The sequence below is a fragment of the Gallinula chloropus genome, assembly GCF_964237585.1.
Source record: "Gallinula chloropus genome assembly, chromosome: Z".
NCBI lineage: Eukaryota > Metazoa > Chordata > Aves > Gruiformes > Rallidae > Gallinula > Gallinula chloropus.
Genome location: NC_140089.1, coordinates 43857040 through 43871786, shown reverse-complemented (window position 1 = coordinate 43871786; position 14747 = coordinate 43857040). Strand labels below are relative to the sequence as shown.

General features: G+C 40.1%; 1 protein-coding gene across 1 annotated transcript in view; it reads left to right on the top strand.

Moving 5' to 3' along the window:
• SLC28A3 (solute carrier family 28 member 3) overlaps window positions 1-14012 on the top strand; it is a gene marked incomplete at its 3' end in the record, with an annotated part of 39812 nt that extends 25800 nt beyond the window's left edge. Inside the window, exons 8-17 of the mRNA XM_084278613.1 lie at window positions 171-251; window positions 1269-1349; window positions 2306-2431; window positions 3893-4023; window positions 4779-4947; window positions 6549-6746; window positions 9389-9470; window positions 10130-10228; window positions 11884-12007; window positions 13901-14012. Coding sequence (XP_084134739.1) covers window positions 171-251; window positions 1269-1349; window positions 2306-2431; window positions 3893-4023; window positions 4779-4947; window positions 6549-6746; window positions 9389-9470; window positions 10130-10228; window positions 11884-12007; window positions 13901-14012 — 1203 coding nt within the window. The remainder of the gene's footprint in view (window positions 1-170; window positions 252-1268; window positions 1350-2305; window positions 2432-3892; window positions 4024-4778; window positions 4948-6548; window positions 6747-9388; window positions 9471-10129; window positions 10229-11883; window positions 12008-13900) is intronic.
• Window positions 14013-14747: the final 735 nt, after the last annotated feature.

Sequence of the window (14747 nt, the reverse complement as noted above, 5' to 3'; positions counted from 1 at the left end):
CACAAACATAAACAAGTCTGGAAGGTTAAAAATTTTACAGTATGAGTGTTAACTTGCTGGGTTTGATACATTCATTACCTCAAAAAACATGAGCCTCTTTCAAAAAATTAATTAGCCTACAGAATCAAGGGAAGGAAACCAGAGTTAATGATTTCGTGTTTCCAAATCAGGTCCTGCCAATTGTGGTTTTCTTCAGCACGGTGATGTCAATGCTTTACCACCTTGGATTCATGCAGTGGCTCGTTGGGAAGGTATGAATTTTGGCCAGTATGTACTGATTTGCCTGGTATGCGACACTTTAAACCACACAGTGAAACTGATGCATTGGCCCCAACCAAACTGCTCTGGGCTAGATATATGAAAAGTAGTTGGGTTTTTTTCAACCTGAAAATAATTCCAAATCTGCAAAATCCTAATCAGCGTCCCATAGCACACTTTCCTTCCCCTAGCCTGGTTTTACTGCTAACATCATAGTAACTGTTTCATTTGTCTGGCTAACATTAGTGTTCCTCAGATACTGTACTTGCTTAAATCTTCCATTCTCTCTGCCCCTCTCCCATCCCCTAAAGTGCAGGATAGATTTTGTGTTGCAGACAGTGGATTTGTTCTTTCTCCTAAGCACTGCAGTAGCAATTGCATGTCCATTACTACCACAGATCCCCTGAATAAGGTTAGAGGCTGGTTCCTCACCTCATGCTCTAAGTGTTCATTTCTGTCAGGCCTTTGATCTGGTGCCAGTGTCCACTAGGATAAGAGGAATCCCACAGAAGGTGCACTTTCCTGCCCTGTTTGCCCAGTGGCTTACCACATGAGGGAATAGATCTCACTTTATAGTGGTAGTTAAACTGTACTTGAAGACATTTTTTAAAAGTCCTTTGTCTTTCTCATTCACCACAAACCTCACTTAGCTGAGATAATGTGCTAAACCTTCTACGAGACATTTTCAGCCTTAATTTTAATTTCAGATTTTTTTCCCTTCATATGATCCAAGTCCCTTTGGATAGATATATAAGTAATAAGGACATATCAAAATATGTGCTTTGATTAATTTAGTTTAACAATTTAGTGCCCAGGAGGAGACTGGGGTACTCTTCGACTTATTCTTCTTCTGGCTTATTTCAATGAGTGTTCCATTTCTTGGAGCTGGAATCACTAACTCAGGAAATATTGTAAGGTGTCCCAGAACTCTTACACTGGCATGATTAATTGAAGAAGTGCATGGACTAGGCAGACCAATGATTTTTTTTTTTCTTTTAAAATAATTTCAGGTTGGTTGGATAATGCAGATTATCATGGGGACAACTCCTGTTGAGTCTCTGGTAGCTGCAGGTAACATATTTGTGGGACAGGTGAGTTAGAGCACAGAAAAACAGGATTATGAAATGCTCAGTAAACATCTGTATATTCAAATAATCATAATTTCATTGGACTTGTAGATGATTTCCTGAAATCTGGTATGATTGTATGTCAGCAGTGATGCACAATGGGGTTGGTTTGGGGAATCATGTTTTCCCAACAGGTCAAGCATAGGAGTAAGTGATAGATCCCCTTAAAATGACTAGACTACTCCAAAGCTATGAAGAAATAACAACTTCAGTTTTTTTTTCAATTGAAAAGGCAAATGGGATGAAAAGAGGGCACATGAGGCAGGCAAGAGCACGAGAGACAGACAACAAGGAAAACTGAGTTCCAGGGCTGTCTGTGCAAGGCCTTGACAAAAAATACCATATGCATGGAACAGAGTCTTAACAGTCCACTCTAATGGGAAATCCGTTAAACTGACAGCACAGCAGTGTCTGTCTTAAGCTTCAAAGCAATCTGGAAAATTCATCAAGTAACATCAAAGCCAAAAAGCAACATTAACATACCAGTTTATTTAGCAGTGATGCATTACTGTATGACACTGCTTCAAGATTTAAACTGGGTATCTCTGCATGATTCTGCCTCCAGGATGTGTTCTAACACATGCCAGGGAGGCTGAGGGCTTTAAGCTGCCCACAGTATGCATGTTTCCCTTTAAGAGAGGCTTGTGTGCAGCTCAGACCTGCTGCTGGCCCTAACTGGCTCAGAATTGGAGTAGGATTTCTTGTGCCTTTGGGGGAGATGGTAAACCACTAAGAACTGTTTTCAGTCAGGATGGGTGTTGTTTTCCTTCTTGCAGTACAAAAACTGCCCAGCATTCATTAGCACTAACTACACCTCAGAAAGTGTGATGCAGCCACTTATTTTTCTGCCCTTTTACTAAAAGAAACTTCTGATGGTTTATTAGGAAGTTCTTAACTTGGCAGGTTTTTCTCACTTCTAGACAGAGTCTCCTCTCCTGGTACGGCCCTACTTGCCACACATCACTAAATCGGAACTCCATGCAATCATGACAGCCGGATTTTCAACTATTGCTGGAAGTGTTTTAGGAGCATATATTTCCTTTGGGGTAAGATGGGGAAAGGGAACTGGAAAATACACTGTTTTTATGAAATCTTGTAAGTATAGAAGCCCAGCTAAAATGCTTTGGAAGTATACCCGAGTCAGTCTTTTATTTTTTTTCCTTTTCTTTTCCTTCAAGGAATTAACCACAAAAATCCCCTCTCTTCCAACAGTAAATAGGATTTTGAGGATATTGTTAAATAACACAAACATCTACCTGAATAATGGAGAGAGATTTCCTGCTAAAACAGCAAGAAAATAACTGATTTGTATACCATCCTGTAGTTCAGATGAACTGACATGTGGAATATGGAATATAATTAGGTGCCTATAAGGAAACTGGGGAAGAACTGGTCATGAGGGCATGTAGCACTAGGACAAGGGGTAATGGTGTTAAACTAGAAAAACGGGAGATTTAGATTGGATATTAAGAAAAAAAATCTTCAGTGTGAGGTTGGTAGATAACTGGAAGTGGTTGCCCAAAGAGGTAGTGGAGGCCCCATCCCTGGAGATATTTAAGGCCAGGCTTGATGGGGGTCTGAGTGACCTGATCTGGTGAAGATGTCGCTGCTTACTGCAGGGGGGCTGGACTACATGGCTATTAAAGGTCCCCTAACACATTCTGTGATTCTATTCTATAATATACTCACTCATCAATCCTCCCACTTCTTTGGCAGTGATACAGATAAAATCCTTTGGGAACTGTTGTTAGCCATATGAGCCTCAAGAATTTTCTTGTGACAAAGGTTCTAGTCATGCTGTACAAATACAGATAGTTAATGTCTTGTCTGCTAAGGGCAGATGCAAAACCAGATAAGCAGGGCTGAAGACGGTTCATAGATTTATTGCATCTGTATCCGAATAAAATACCAGTGGAGAGGCAGAGGTAAAAAGGGAGGACCAGTCAAAAAGACAGAGAGAGAAGAAAAGGAGATGGAAATACTGCAGAAGTTAGCAAAGAAGTTGATTTGTGTAGAAATTTGTGGAAGAAAATTTGAAAGGGGAATAGAAAAAATTATATTAGACTGTGTAAGTTTTGGGGTTTTTAAAACATGAATTCAGGGGACAAATTAATTTTCTGCCACTGCAAGGCACACAAGGGGTATTAAGGAAGGTTGGCTTTCACTCACTTGTTCTGCTGTTGCTACACCCACCTGTACTCGATGGGCCTGGCTTTTTTGTTTTGTTTTATCTGTTTCTTTTGCCTTCTGACTTGTCACTAAAATGTAATTAAGCAGTTTACCTCTTGGAAAAATTACTCCATACTTTTCACTACTTGGGCTTTTCCTGTCTCCAATTGGCTTTCTCTAGTTGTGTTGCTCATTCTCTCTTCCTTATGAGCAATGTGAACTTTTCAATGACTCCCTGAAGAAAAGTCATCCAAGCATCTAATAATCTTAATTGCTTTCCTCCATGTTTGTGGATGGTGTGGCTACTACAGCATATTTTCTGTCTCCTGGAACCCTAGGTTTCTGCCTCCCACCTACTGACTGCTTCTGTCATGTCAGCACCAGCAGCGTTATCCGTCTCCAAACTATTCTGGCCTGAAACTGAAAAGCCTACAGTAACTGTGAGCAGTGGCCTACAAACAGCAAAAAGGTGAGCTCATCTATGCTCTAGTTAATAGTAATACTCATGCAAAATGAGATTTGGAAAAAGGACTCCTCTTACATAAGCTTAAGCATTAGTACATGGTAGATATGAAAGCAATAAATTAATTACATACCAGTACACCCCAAATGAGTGGTTTGTGAATTCAGGTGCAGTGTGCTCCATTACAAGATATGGGAGCATCACTACTACTACCCTTTGGGACAGGTGCAGAGATGACAAGGATCTGGGCCAGACCATAAACCCTCTAAAGAAAGAGAGGAAACACCTACCTTAGTGAGCCACTGAGAGGTTTTCTCAGTTTCTCTGTTGCTGTCTTTTGAATCTGTAAATGCAAACATAGAAAACCAGAGGTGGAATAATTGTGTAAACAATGACTGCAGTGATCTTGTTGACCATCTACAGGACAACACCCTCATTTGCACTGAGAATTCAGCAGACTAAAAAGTCTTGTAAACAGCTGCTCCTGAAGAGCCTGAACATCTAGTGGTGCCACAGATGGTCACAGTACTAAGAGGTGATCTGTGAGCTTGCCTCACCCAGAATGTGCCTGAATTCATCCTCAGGACACTAAAAGCATACCTCCCAGTGGCTCCTGCAGGGATAGCTCATCAGTGCTTTTCCCGAGTGAACAGACAGCTTCATTAGTAGATGTATAATCAAGTCCGTGTAACTCTTAGTCCTACAGTTTGTTCTTGAATTATAACCTACTCACGTTCCTGGTACTCCTTTCATTGCTAAAGTGAATCAACCAATCTGCTGGAAGCAGCCAGTCAGGGCGCCTCTACCTCCATCCTGCTGGTGGCAAACATCGCTGTGAACCTGATCGCCTTCCTGGCCCTGCTGGCTTTTATTGACTCGGCGCTCTCGTGGGTGGGCAGTCTGTTTGATTACCCGCAGCTGAACTTCGAGGTATGGTCTTCAGCTCTTTCATCCAGCTTACATACATAGGCATAATTTGTCTTTCTCAGATTCAGTGCCTGTGTGGTTTTGTAGGTGGAGGTTTGGGGTTTTTTTTGAAAATATGATCTAATCCCTGTATACTTTCATATGCATTTTTTTTTAAATTAAGAGCCAAAGGAAAATGGTTGCCATGTAACTATTTCTGTACCCATTAAGCCATGTATAGCTTCCCTCTGTGGTCCTATTGCCTACCAGCTGAGTGTGTTTGCAGGGCACCTACCTCCTCTCTGGCAGTGCAGATCTGTGGCCAAGCCATTAGCATCTCCTTCAGCATAAACACTGAAGTGGCTTTAGCTTCAGAGACCCCTATCAAGTCCCCAGTGCTTGCTAGCTTGACATAGATGAGAACAGTGATAAGGACACTGGGGCAAGGCCAGACTTGTCAGCACCCATTTTATATGTTAACACATAATTCTCAACACAAATAAACTGGAAAACTGCACCCAAATCACTCAGCTGAAGGAATGGGTTTTAAACAGGACTTCATTTTTACCTCACTCAAGAAATAATTTTGGCCAAATGCAACAATCCTGTTTCACTGGTTTTGAGCTTTTAGTTTGCAAGCTCCTAATAAAAGTGCTGCATGAAACATGGATATAACTCTGCAATTAAGGCACAGCAGAAGCAGATAGACATCGCCAACATGGCTTCAGCATTATTAAAACATTTCCCTTCACAGTTGCAACAGATTATCCCACTGCATAGACACCCACAGCAGAGGAAAGGCACATGTATACATATCTTAGCCACGCACACGTAAGGGTTGGTATTTCAATAAATGCCAGATGGATTAAGATTAGATAGATAGATAGATAGATAGATAGATAGATAGATAGATAGATAGATAGATAGATAGTCCACAAGAAGTTGAGACCCACAGACATGTTGCATTCAGCCATCCATTCAAGAGGCACTAACCTCTAGCCTTCTGCAGGCAGAGAAACCAACCAGGAGTAGTAACTGCTTACACGCCTTAGTTAAGTTCACTAAAGGTGATCTGACCAAACCCCTTCACTGCTGAAGCTATTTCTTTGTTATGTAAAGTAAGCTATATTGTGATATAGGAATTTTTTTGTTTTTTAAATTTGTATCAAACTTTCAATGCTAGCAAAACAGGCACTGCTTTAATTATGTCAGATGCACAGCTGTTATGCAGAGACAAATCTTTTGTTTACACCAGTTGGAGTCAAATAACCTGGTAATTAAGCATGTTCATTAACATACCGGATTTAATCAGCATAAGAACCAGACTTCTCAATTCTCTTACCAGCTTTTTCAACTGAGCCCTCCTTCTTAGCTTGAAATAATACACCTAGTCTGAGGCTGTTGTTGGGGAAAAAAACTTCACAGAAACTTTTGGTTTGCTTTAGGTGTAAAATTAGGGACATACCTAAATGCTTTGTTATATCTAGATTTTGTGTTTACACAAACATACCTTGTTATCAAAAATCTTTGTTCTCCTAGATGTGTTAGCAGTAATAATTTATCACATGCTGTTGTTCTTTGACCAACCATATATTTTGACCTACCTTGTCTTACATGTTTTGCAGAACATTTGTGCTTATGTCTTCATGCCATTGTCTTTCATGATGGGGGTAGACTGGGAAGACAGTTTTATTGTTGGTGGACTACTAGGTTACAAAACTTTCTTCAATGAATTTGTGGCTTATGAGCGCCTCTCCAAGCTGATTCACAACCGAAAGAATGGTGGGAGCATGTACATTAATGGTGTGAAACAGTATATGACTGTAAGTAACACTTTCTATTCTATAGATTTATTTGATCTAATACTTTCCTGCTGAAACTCAACTTGTGTTTTAATGTGGGTACAACAGGATAATGGTGGCATGTTACTCAAAAGTGGCTTTTTAGTGACAAGGGTTCAATCGTGAAATGCAATATTGCTTTAGAGGCTACTATCTCAAGCAAAGATAGCAAAGGAGAGTCATAGTTTTGGGGATCATGCCGTATCCCACAGGACACTGTGCACAAGACTAAGGCTGTCTTCAAGGTGTGTTTCTTATTACCTCATTCTTAGCTAGCACTTCCCTAGCACTTCTGGGAGAATCCTGGCCAATAACCTGCCCAAAGAGGTTTAGCCAAGCATTAAACTTCAAAAGAAGCATTCAGCAAACTTTAGCTGATGGCATTTAAGATATTAGTGGTACACCTCTGCTGGAGGTTATTGTTCCCTGTGCAGAGGATAGTAATACAAGATATGTATCACATGGCATATGCCTCCCACGCCACAGTGAGTCCAACCAGTTTTGTTTCAATGCCAATGAAAATTAATTTGCATGAGGATTTCCAGGCAAAGCCTGGGCCCACCTCTCATTCACACATTCACCCAAACTCACCCAACAGGTTATGTAATCCTTGCTATAATTCAGTGAAGAAGGAACCTAGGGGATGGCTATACAAAGGGCATGCTAGATGTTCACACAGGGGCAAAAAGCAGTGATCAAAGCTGACCTTTGCAGCCATGACTGCTCCCTCATCTGTCATCCACATGCACAGCCTCTGCTGAATTTATTCTCATTCTAAGCACAGGCAATGAAAATCATATCTGGCTTTATGCCTGCACTGGTCTTACTTCCTCAAATCAAGACAAATCGTCATTGTAGGGGAACCTTAATTAGGAAGCATCATTGTACAACTTTCAATCTTTACTGAATCTGGAGTGAGGCAGTGGATGGATGCTTACCTTTCATACAGACCCAAAAACATCTTCCATACCTCTTGCATTCCTTATTACCAGAATGTATTTCACAAGTGGAAGTAGAAAGTTAGGTAGTCTGATCAAATACACATTTACGCATTACGGGGATTTCTGAAATTCCTGGAAGTAGGATCCTATGCTAGATGGACCTTTTTTTCATCTGCCCTGCTATGCTTATTCTAAATTCTACAAGGGAATATGGCCCTCAACTCCTGAATGAGTGTTTTCTATTTTTTAAATCTTTAATCAGCCTTAAATTTAGATATCAACATCTGTATTTCTCTTGGGTTTTTTTTTTTTGTAAAATGTGCATAACTTCCATGTTCACTTGTAATAGTTACATATTGCTGTATAAGCTTCCATGGTAAAAACCTCTGAGATATAAAAATAATTTTGATTCATAGCACTAGTAAAAAATTCCCCAGTAACTGTTTTAATTATGGCACAATAGGTCAGGCAAGAGTGCGCTTGACTTCCACTTTTAATTCCTCTTTGGCTTCAGAACTCTCTGATACATCCAGCGGCAGATAGGCAGTCAGAGCAAGCAAACAAAGCTGTCTTAACTCGCTCAACAGAGGCAGTAATAACAAGGCTTCCTGTTTTCAGAGCTAGGAAAGTGCAAATGAAAGTAGGAAAATCACAGTACACAGCCTTTTCTAGGAAAAGCAGATAGAGTGGGTACTCGAAAAGCATTTTCCTGCATATGTGCAGAGTGATTGAAAATATCTACAAATTAGTTTTCATAAACCAGAAAAGGACACACAGAAACTTCTAACAAACAGGAAACCTACTAGAACACTCTGGTATCTTCAGCTTGGGCCTAGGATACAGTAAGTAGGGGTTCAGATCTGCCATAGGGGCAAAAGACCATTTGCTGAGATACATTTCCTCCTTTACCAAAATGTTTTAATTATGTTTGTCTCAAGGTTTGCAGGGTTTGTAGCCTTATTTCCCTAAAAGTCATTTTGTGACCTGTCATGAATGGGAACAAGGAGTGATCCAACCTTGTCACTGCTCCAAGGTCCAGATCAAGCTGATGCTGCCCAAGGGGAGGAAGGTGGCTGCAGTCAGGAAGAAAATAAGCTGCCAATGAGGATTCAGCAATGTGATAACAAGCAAGGGAACATCAGAGCACCCACTCTCTAGGATATCAATTTCCTTTCCCTTCCTCTGGTGCACAGGGTGGAGTGCCAGAGAGAAGCTTTTCACGTGGAGCCCTCAGCTAGTTTGCGACAAAGAAGTAATGGATTAGTAAAACTTGAGGTTACAACGGGGTTACAGAGGCAGCCCAGCTATTAACAAGCAGCAGAGTTAAAGCTTACTGACTCACACCTTCAAAAAAAAAAAAAAAAAACCAGCTAAATTGCCACTAGTAAGATAAGACTTTTTTTTGTCTTTAATTACTAGTACTCAGTTCAACAAGGCATAGCCATAAACATGCAAAATAAAACCATCACATGGTTTATGAATCATCACTCAGGCAGCAGGTGTGAACTCCAGCATGTTTCACCAAGAGAATGAGCCTACCTTGCTGAAAGCTGCACAGCAGGGGGCAACTGAGCGAAAGGGAGTTATTTCAGTACTGGGAGCCATGATGCCATCTTTTCAGGCCTCTATCTCAATAAGCACAAGCTGTCTCAAACCGCTCAGCAGGGTATGTTTGTTTTCCAGGTGCGCTCTGAAGTCATTGCTACCTATGCTCTTTGTGGATTTGCCAACTTCGGCTCCCTGGGACTGGTAATAGGCGGCCTTAGTAAGAAAACCTCTTTTGAACAGCTTTTGGCAAGCAAATCCCAAAGCAAACACTAAAAATGAACAGGCTGTGGGTGAAGCTTAGCAGCATTAGGGGCTGGTCCAGAACACATCTGTGCATGGGTGGTGGGCTGTGTGTGTCCCAGAGGGCATGGAGGTACTGAGGGAGTGACTAACAGCAAGGGGACGCAACCAAGCCCTGCTGATAGGCCTCCCTGTCGAGCCCTCACACTACAAGCCTGAGCTACTACAGCCCTTGGGCTTCCAGAGGAGTGAACTGTATCTGTAGCCAGCTGGTTTGAAAGACAAAGTTGGTTGTTTCCTGTAAAACGTCACATAAGTATATAGGCTTATGGGGAAATTAAACGAAACCAAAACAAAGCTTTTCAGAGCTTGAAGGAAAAAGATAAAGTAAGAGAAAATCTGTGTTCCTCACTAGGTGGCCAGAATTGCTGGTGGCCACCTTTATCCCGGAGCCTGGATGGACTCTGTGGTGCCAGCAGTAGGGCAGCATGCTTTCTCTGCTTGTTTCTCCTGCTACAAACTGCATGGCTGTCTGACTGGCATGCTATTCCCCTTTTGTGGTGGGAAAGATGGCAGGTTTATCTTCTTTATATCTGTACCTACCTATGTTTGACACACACTTTAATTTCCTTCTAGCGAGCATTGCTCCCTCAAAGAAAAAGGAAATAGCTGCTGGTGCTTTGAGAGCGATGATTGCCGGAACTGTCACCTGTTTCATGACAGCCTGTATTGCAGGTACAGTACCCAAATTTGGTGTCTCCTACAGGCAGTGCCCACAAGGTGGCACTGCGTCGGTTCCAGAGGCACAGCTGGGCAACTCCGGAGACTCCCGCGATCTACTACTGTGGTTTTTCAGGATTAAAAGTCAATATGCAATGAAAGATTCCTGAAAACTGGAATATGAAAGGATTTCTTTTAGTTATCTCTTTTTTTGGGGGGCTGGGGGGGGGGCGGGGGGGCGGGAGGGAGGGCATGGGATTTTTTTTTTGTTGTTGGTTGGTTGGTTTTTGTTAGACTGTTACTCATGAACAACTTAAGTTATAGATCAGTTGCAGTCTCTCCTCCACAGAAAAACAGCAATGGAGAAATGGAAAGCAAGGGGCCTGTAACAGAGAAGGAGGAAGGGCAAAGCTGAACAGCTTTTCACCTTAATGTTAGATAGTATTTTGGGCTGTTAATATTCCCACATAGCATTTAAGTCAATTAAATGGCCCTAAAGTGAGACTTGGCAGCCAATGCTTATTTTCAAAGTCTCAACCTCAAGCTAAGTAGAGTCACAATATAACAGCCTTTTTAGGGAGGAAATGTAAAAGAGCATAATATTAATGATTGAAAAGTTTTAATTAATTGACCTAATAGGATTCATCAGATAAAATTTATCCCCAGGATTTAACAATCCGTGTCCTAGTTTTCTTCTCTGAGCATGAGCTACTCAGAATCACATGATGAAGGTTGAAGAACTCCTATTCCTCCAGCAAAAAAAGGTCTTGGTGCTTTTTGTTGCTGAAAACAGCCTGTTTCTACCAGTTTCCCTACACCTTTGTGTCAACTGCAGCAAGAGAAATATAGACATTCTAAGGATAAGCCTGCACTATTTTCTGAAGGTTACAGAACTAGTACACTTGAAATGTCATTATGCTCACATCTCTCTGTAATGTTTTTATACAACTGAGGAATCAGGAAGTCTTACTGAAGTGTGTCTTGTGAACAGCCACTGGGAAATCTTTCCAAAACAATAAAAACTTCTTTGGAAAGAAATTTATATTCCACCCACTCCTGCCATGGCAAATGTTTTCCATATGCCAAGAAGAAGGTAAAGTAACCCCAAGTAATTTCTATTATCCCAGGTAAGAACATATAAAAATGTGACTGGGATTCACAACAGGAGAAGGAGCTGTCATTTTCATATTTTTGTGCCTCCATTTCTGCAATGAATGTTGGTATTACTATTTATGAGTGATTTTGGAGAACATCCAGCAAAGCAAAGACAAATGAACCATAACTATCTCTATTTAAAATGAAAGGACATGTCCTGAGTTTGATTGCACTGCTATAAATGCAGTATCCCTCTATTTAGTTAATGAAACTACACCAGCCCAGCAGTGTGGAAAAGCCATCAGCATGCCTTTTTAGTAACATTAAAAGGGGCAGAAAAACAAAATGCTCGGAGTTTATCAGGTTACCATAGTTTATTTCTACATATCAAAACATGTTTGTGGGCATTCCTTAATCCAGTTTTGTAAAATGATTTGTTGGATTTGTTTTAAAATCCCACAGGGAGGGTGATTTTGTGTTGGCCAGAAGGTTTCATCTGACCATGGTCCAGTTACTGACATCCCTCAATCTTATCTTTCTCTTCATTACTTATTAATAAAATTGTTACTTCACAGGAATGCTGACTTTCCCTGGTCTGGAAGTTCCTTGTCACATCTTACTAGAAAATGCCTTCAACTCCACAGATTTCCCTGCCAACAGCACAAAGCTATTTGAATGTTGCCAACAACTCTTCACCAGGTATTGAGGAACTTTTTGTCCTTCTGTCAACATAATTTAGAGAGCTCACATATTCTCTAAAAGCTGATATTTTTTTATTTGGCTTTTTTTCTTATGCACCTGCTTTCCATGAGCTTGTATCTTATAAAAAAATAATATTTTAATGCTGCTGAATTGTTTTCGTTTCCTTGGGCATTTCTCTGTTAAATGCCAAACATACACAGAAGGGAACCAACAGAGAACTCAAAACATCTTGGTCCAAACCTCGAGCTTCCTAAAAGTCAAATAAAGACAGACTATTATGTAAAGATTCAGTGATCTAGCTCAAACACGTGTCAAATATTAACTAAAAAGAAATCATATACTGGAACTGACACAATGTTAATGTAGTATTGGAGAACATCTCTAGCTGAGGAAGGTCAGGAGTCTTTCCTACTACTGTCTGTGAATCTGGCTGAAAATAACAGTAATCGTGCCTGTTTATATAGAAAACTTACACAAGTTTGAAGTAGAAAAATATTCTGAGGTAAACTGTATTTGATAATTCTCTATCCAAGATAGAGAAGACATAAATAATACTATTTAAAAAGGAGTATAGTCAAACATACATGATACTATCTCACAAACAAACAAAAGTCGAAGGTCTGTGCATTTAGATTATGACAATGACCCTGTTAGATTTGTCCTGATGTGCTGCACTTTTTTTCCATTTTCACAACTAACTTCTTTGGAAATGAATCCTCTGATTCGTCTTTTCCATGCTATAGAAAATAGAAATTCATCCCTTTCTGCATGCATCTTTTAGTAAAGATAATGCTCTCAGGTTGAGCTTTTGTCTGCAATGAAAATGTAGGATGTAAATGTAACAGTGATGTTGCTGTAATTTAACTTGCAAGAATTCTCCTAACAAAATTGTCAAATGAGGACATTTTCCAGAATTGTTTTGATTTCACTGAGTCTGCTTTCAGTCCACATGGCTTAACTAAAACAAGTTTTTTGTGTATCCTGAAGAGAGGTGTCTTGTTACATCTTCTTAGTATCAAGACCTGTGGAAACTTTAAATTTCTCATGATTAACACCTCATGTTAGGGATCAAAATTCCAGTTGTAAGTTCAGGTGATTTTTTTTTCTTCTTCTGTATTATTCTTTTGACAGATATGTTTATTCCCACCATGCCTTGGTGTGAAATGTAGCCCAGAATCTGGGCATATTCAATATATAAGGTGGCCTTATTTTTATGGTAATATTTTTAGATTTCAACAGTTCACAAAAATGTGATTTAAAAAAACCTACTCCTGTTGGTAACAAGATCACCAGCTTCTGCTTGAACATCAGCATTTGCAAACCACTGTGAGGATTTCTGTTCTTGCAACCTGAGGTTCCAAATGAGTTTATTGTAACATTGATCCAGTGTCAAAAACCTTATCACAATAAAAATCAGCTGCGATACTTGGCACATTCCTTCACTCATAGTTCTTCAGTGCTCCAACTTTTCCTCATCACACTAATTTTAACTCTGCCAGGTTGCTACAAATATAAGAACTTGCTCTGTTTTTGTGAGAATCAATTTGAGCAAACACTTCAAAGATGGAAAAACGTTTAATAGTGAAGTGAAATCCTCAATAATTTCAGTGATCTAGGTTCACATACTTCAGGCACTAGGACTTTATACAGAAAACCAGGTATCACCCTGATAAAAAGGGAAAACATCTGGTTATGGCACATGGCTCGTCTGTGGAGAGTTTTTGCTATTTCATTTCTCATTAAAATTTTAACACGTTTAAAGTTGCTTTTGAGAAAATACGTGTGTTGTGTGTGTGCACGTGCATGTGTAGATATACACATATACTACATATACATAGAGAAATAGAAATGGGGTATATATCTGATTTCTGCTTTTATCTCTTTCCCCAGTGTTAATAATTCACAGATCATCCCTGGAGGAAACTACAGCCTGAGTTCCTGGAAAGGATGTTGCCAAATACTGGATCAACCTGCTTTTGATTGTGCTTGGATTAAGCCTTAATTTTTTGGGGGAGATACATCATAAGTAAGAGCTGTGTTTCTCTGTAGAAGGGTAATAAAATTTTTTTTCTTTTCCCACAAGAAGCATGAAGGTGCCCCTTCATTTTTCATCTCTTACCCACCCAGTTTCTGTGACGTGCCAAGACACCTTTTGCTGCACATCTCTTTTCCCGTTATAGATTAGAAAACATTTGATTCTGCTGATTTCATTTTTACCCTGAAACCAATGAATCTGTATAATTCAACTCCTGTAGGCAAGAAGAAAATACGATTCAGAGGATTTGACTGCTACTTACAGAAAGTTGTGAACTAGAAATAGATTTAGAATTGCCATCCATTCCTAATAGTATTTCCATTGTTCTTGATACCAAAAAAATGTGGGTTTACTGTACAAACATAAATGACCCTGTTCTCAGAAATCTCCGCACATTCCTTCTGGTAACCATGGCTGCACGTGAACTGAGCTGCCAACACATTGTGAACTTTGCCAGCTTGGTCAGTGAAGCACCTATCTTAGAGACTACCCATTGTGTGCCCCAGTCCCCCTCCTCCTGCTCACAGAGGTATCCAGACCACATATTCACCCAGGAGGTTGGTCCCTGTTCAGAGGTAACTCATATGAATGGCAATGTCCAACTCAAAGGAAAGTTTCCTGTATTGATTCTTCTTGGTCTTTGTTGTTAACAATTGTGAAAATTGATCCTGGAGTCAGGAACTCAGAGCAGTATTCCTACCA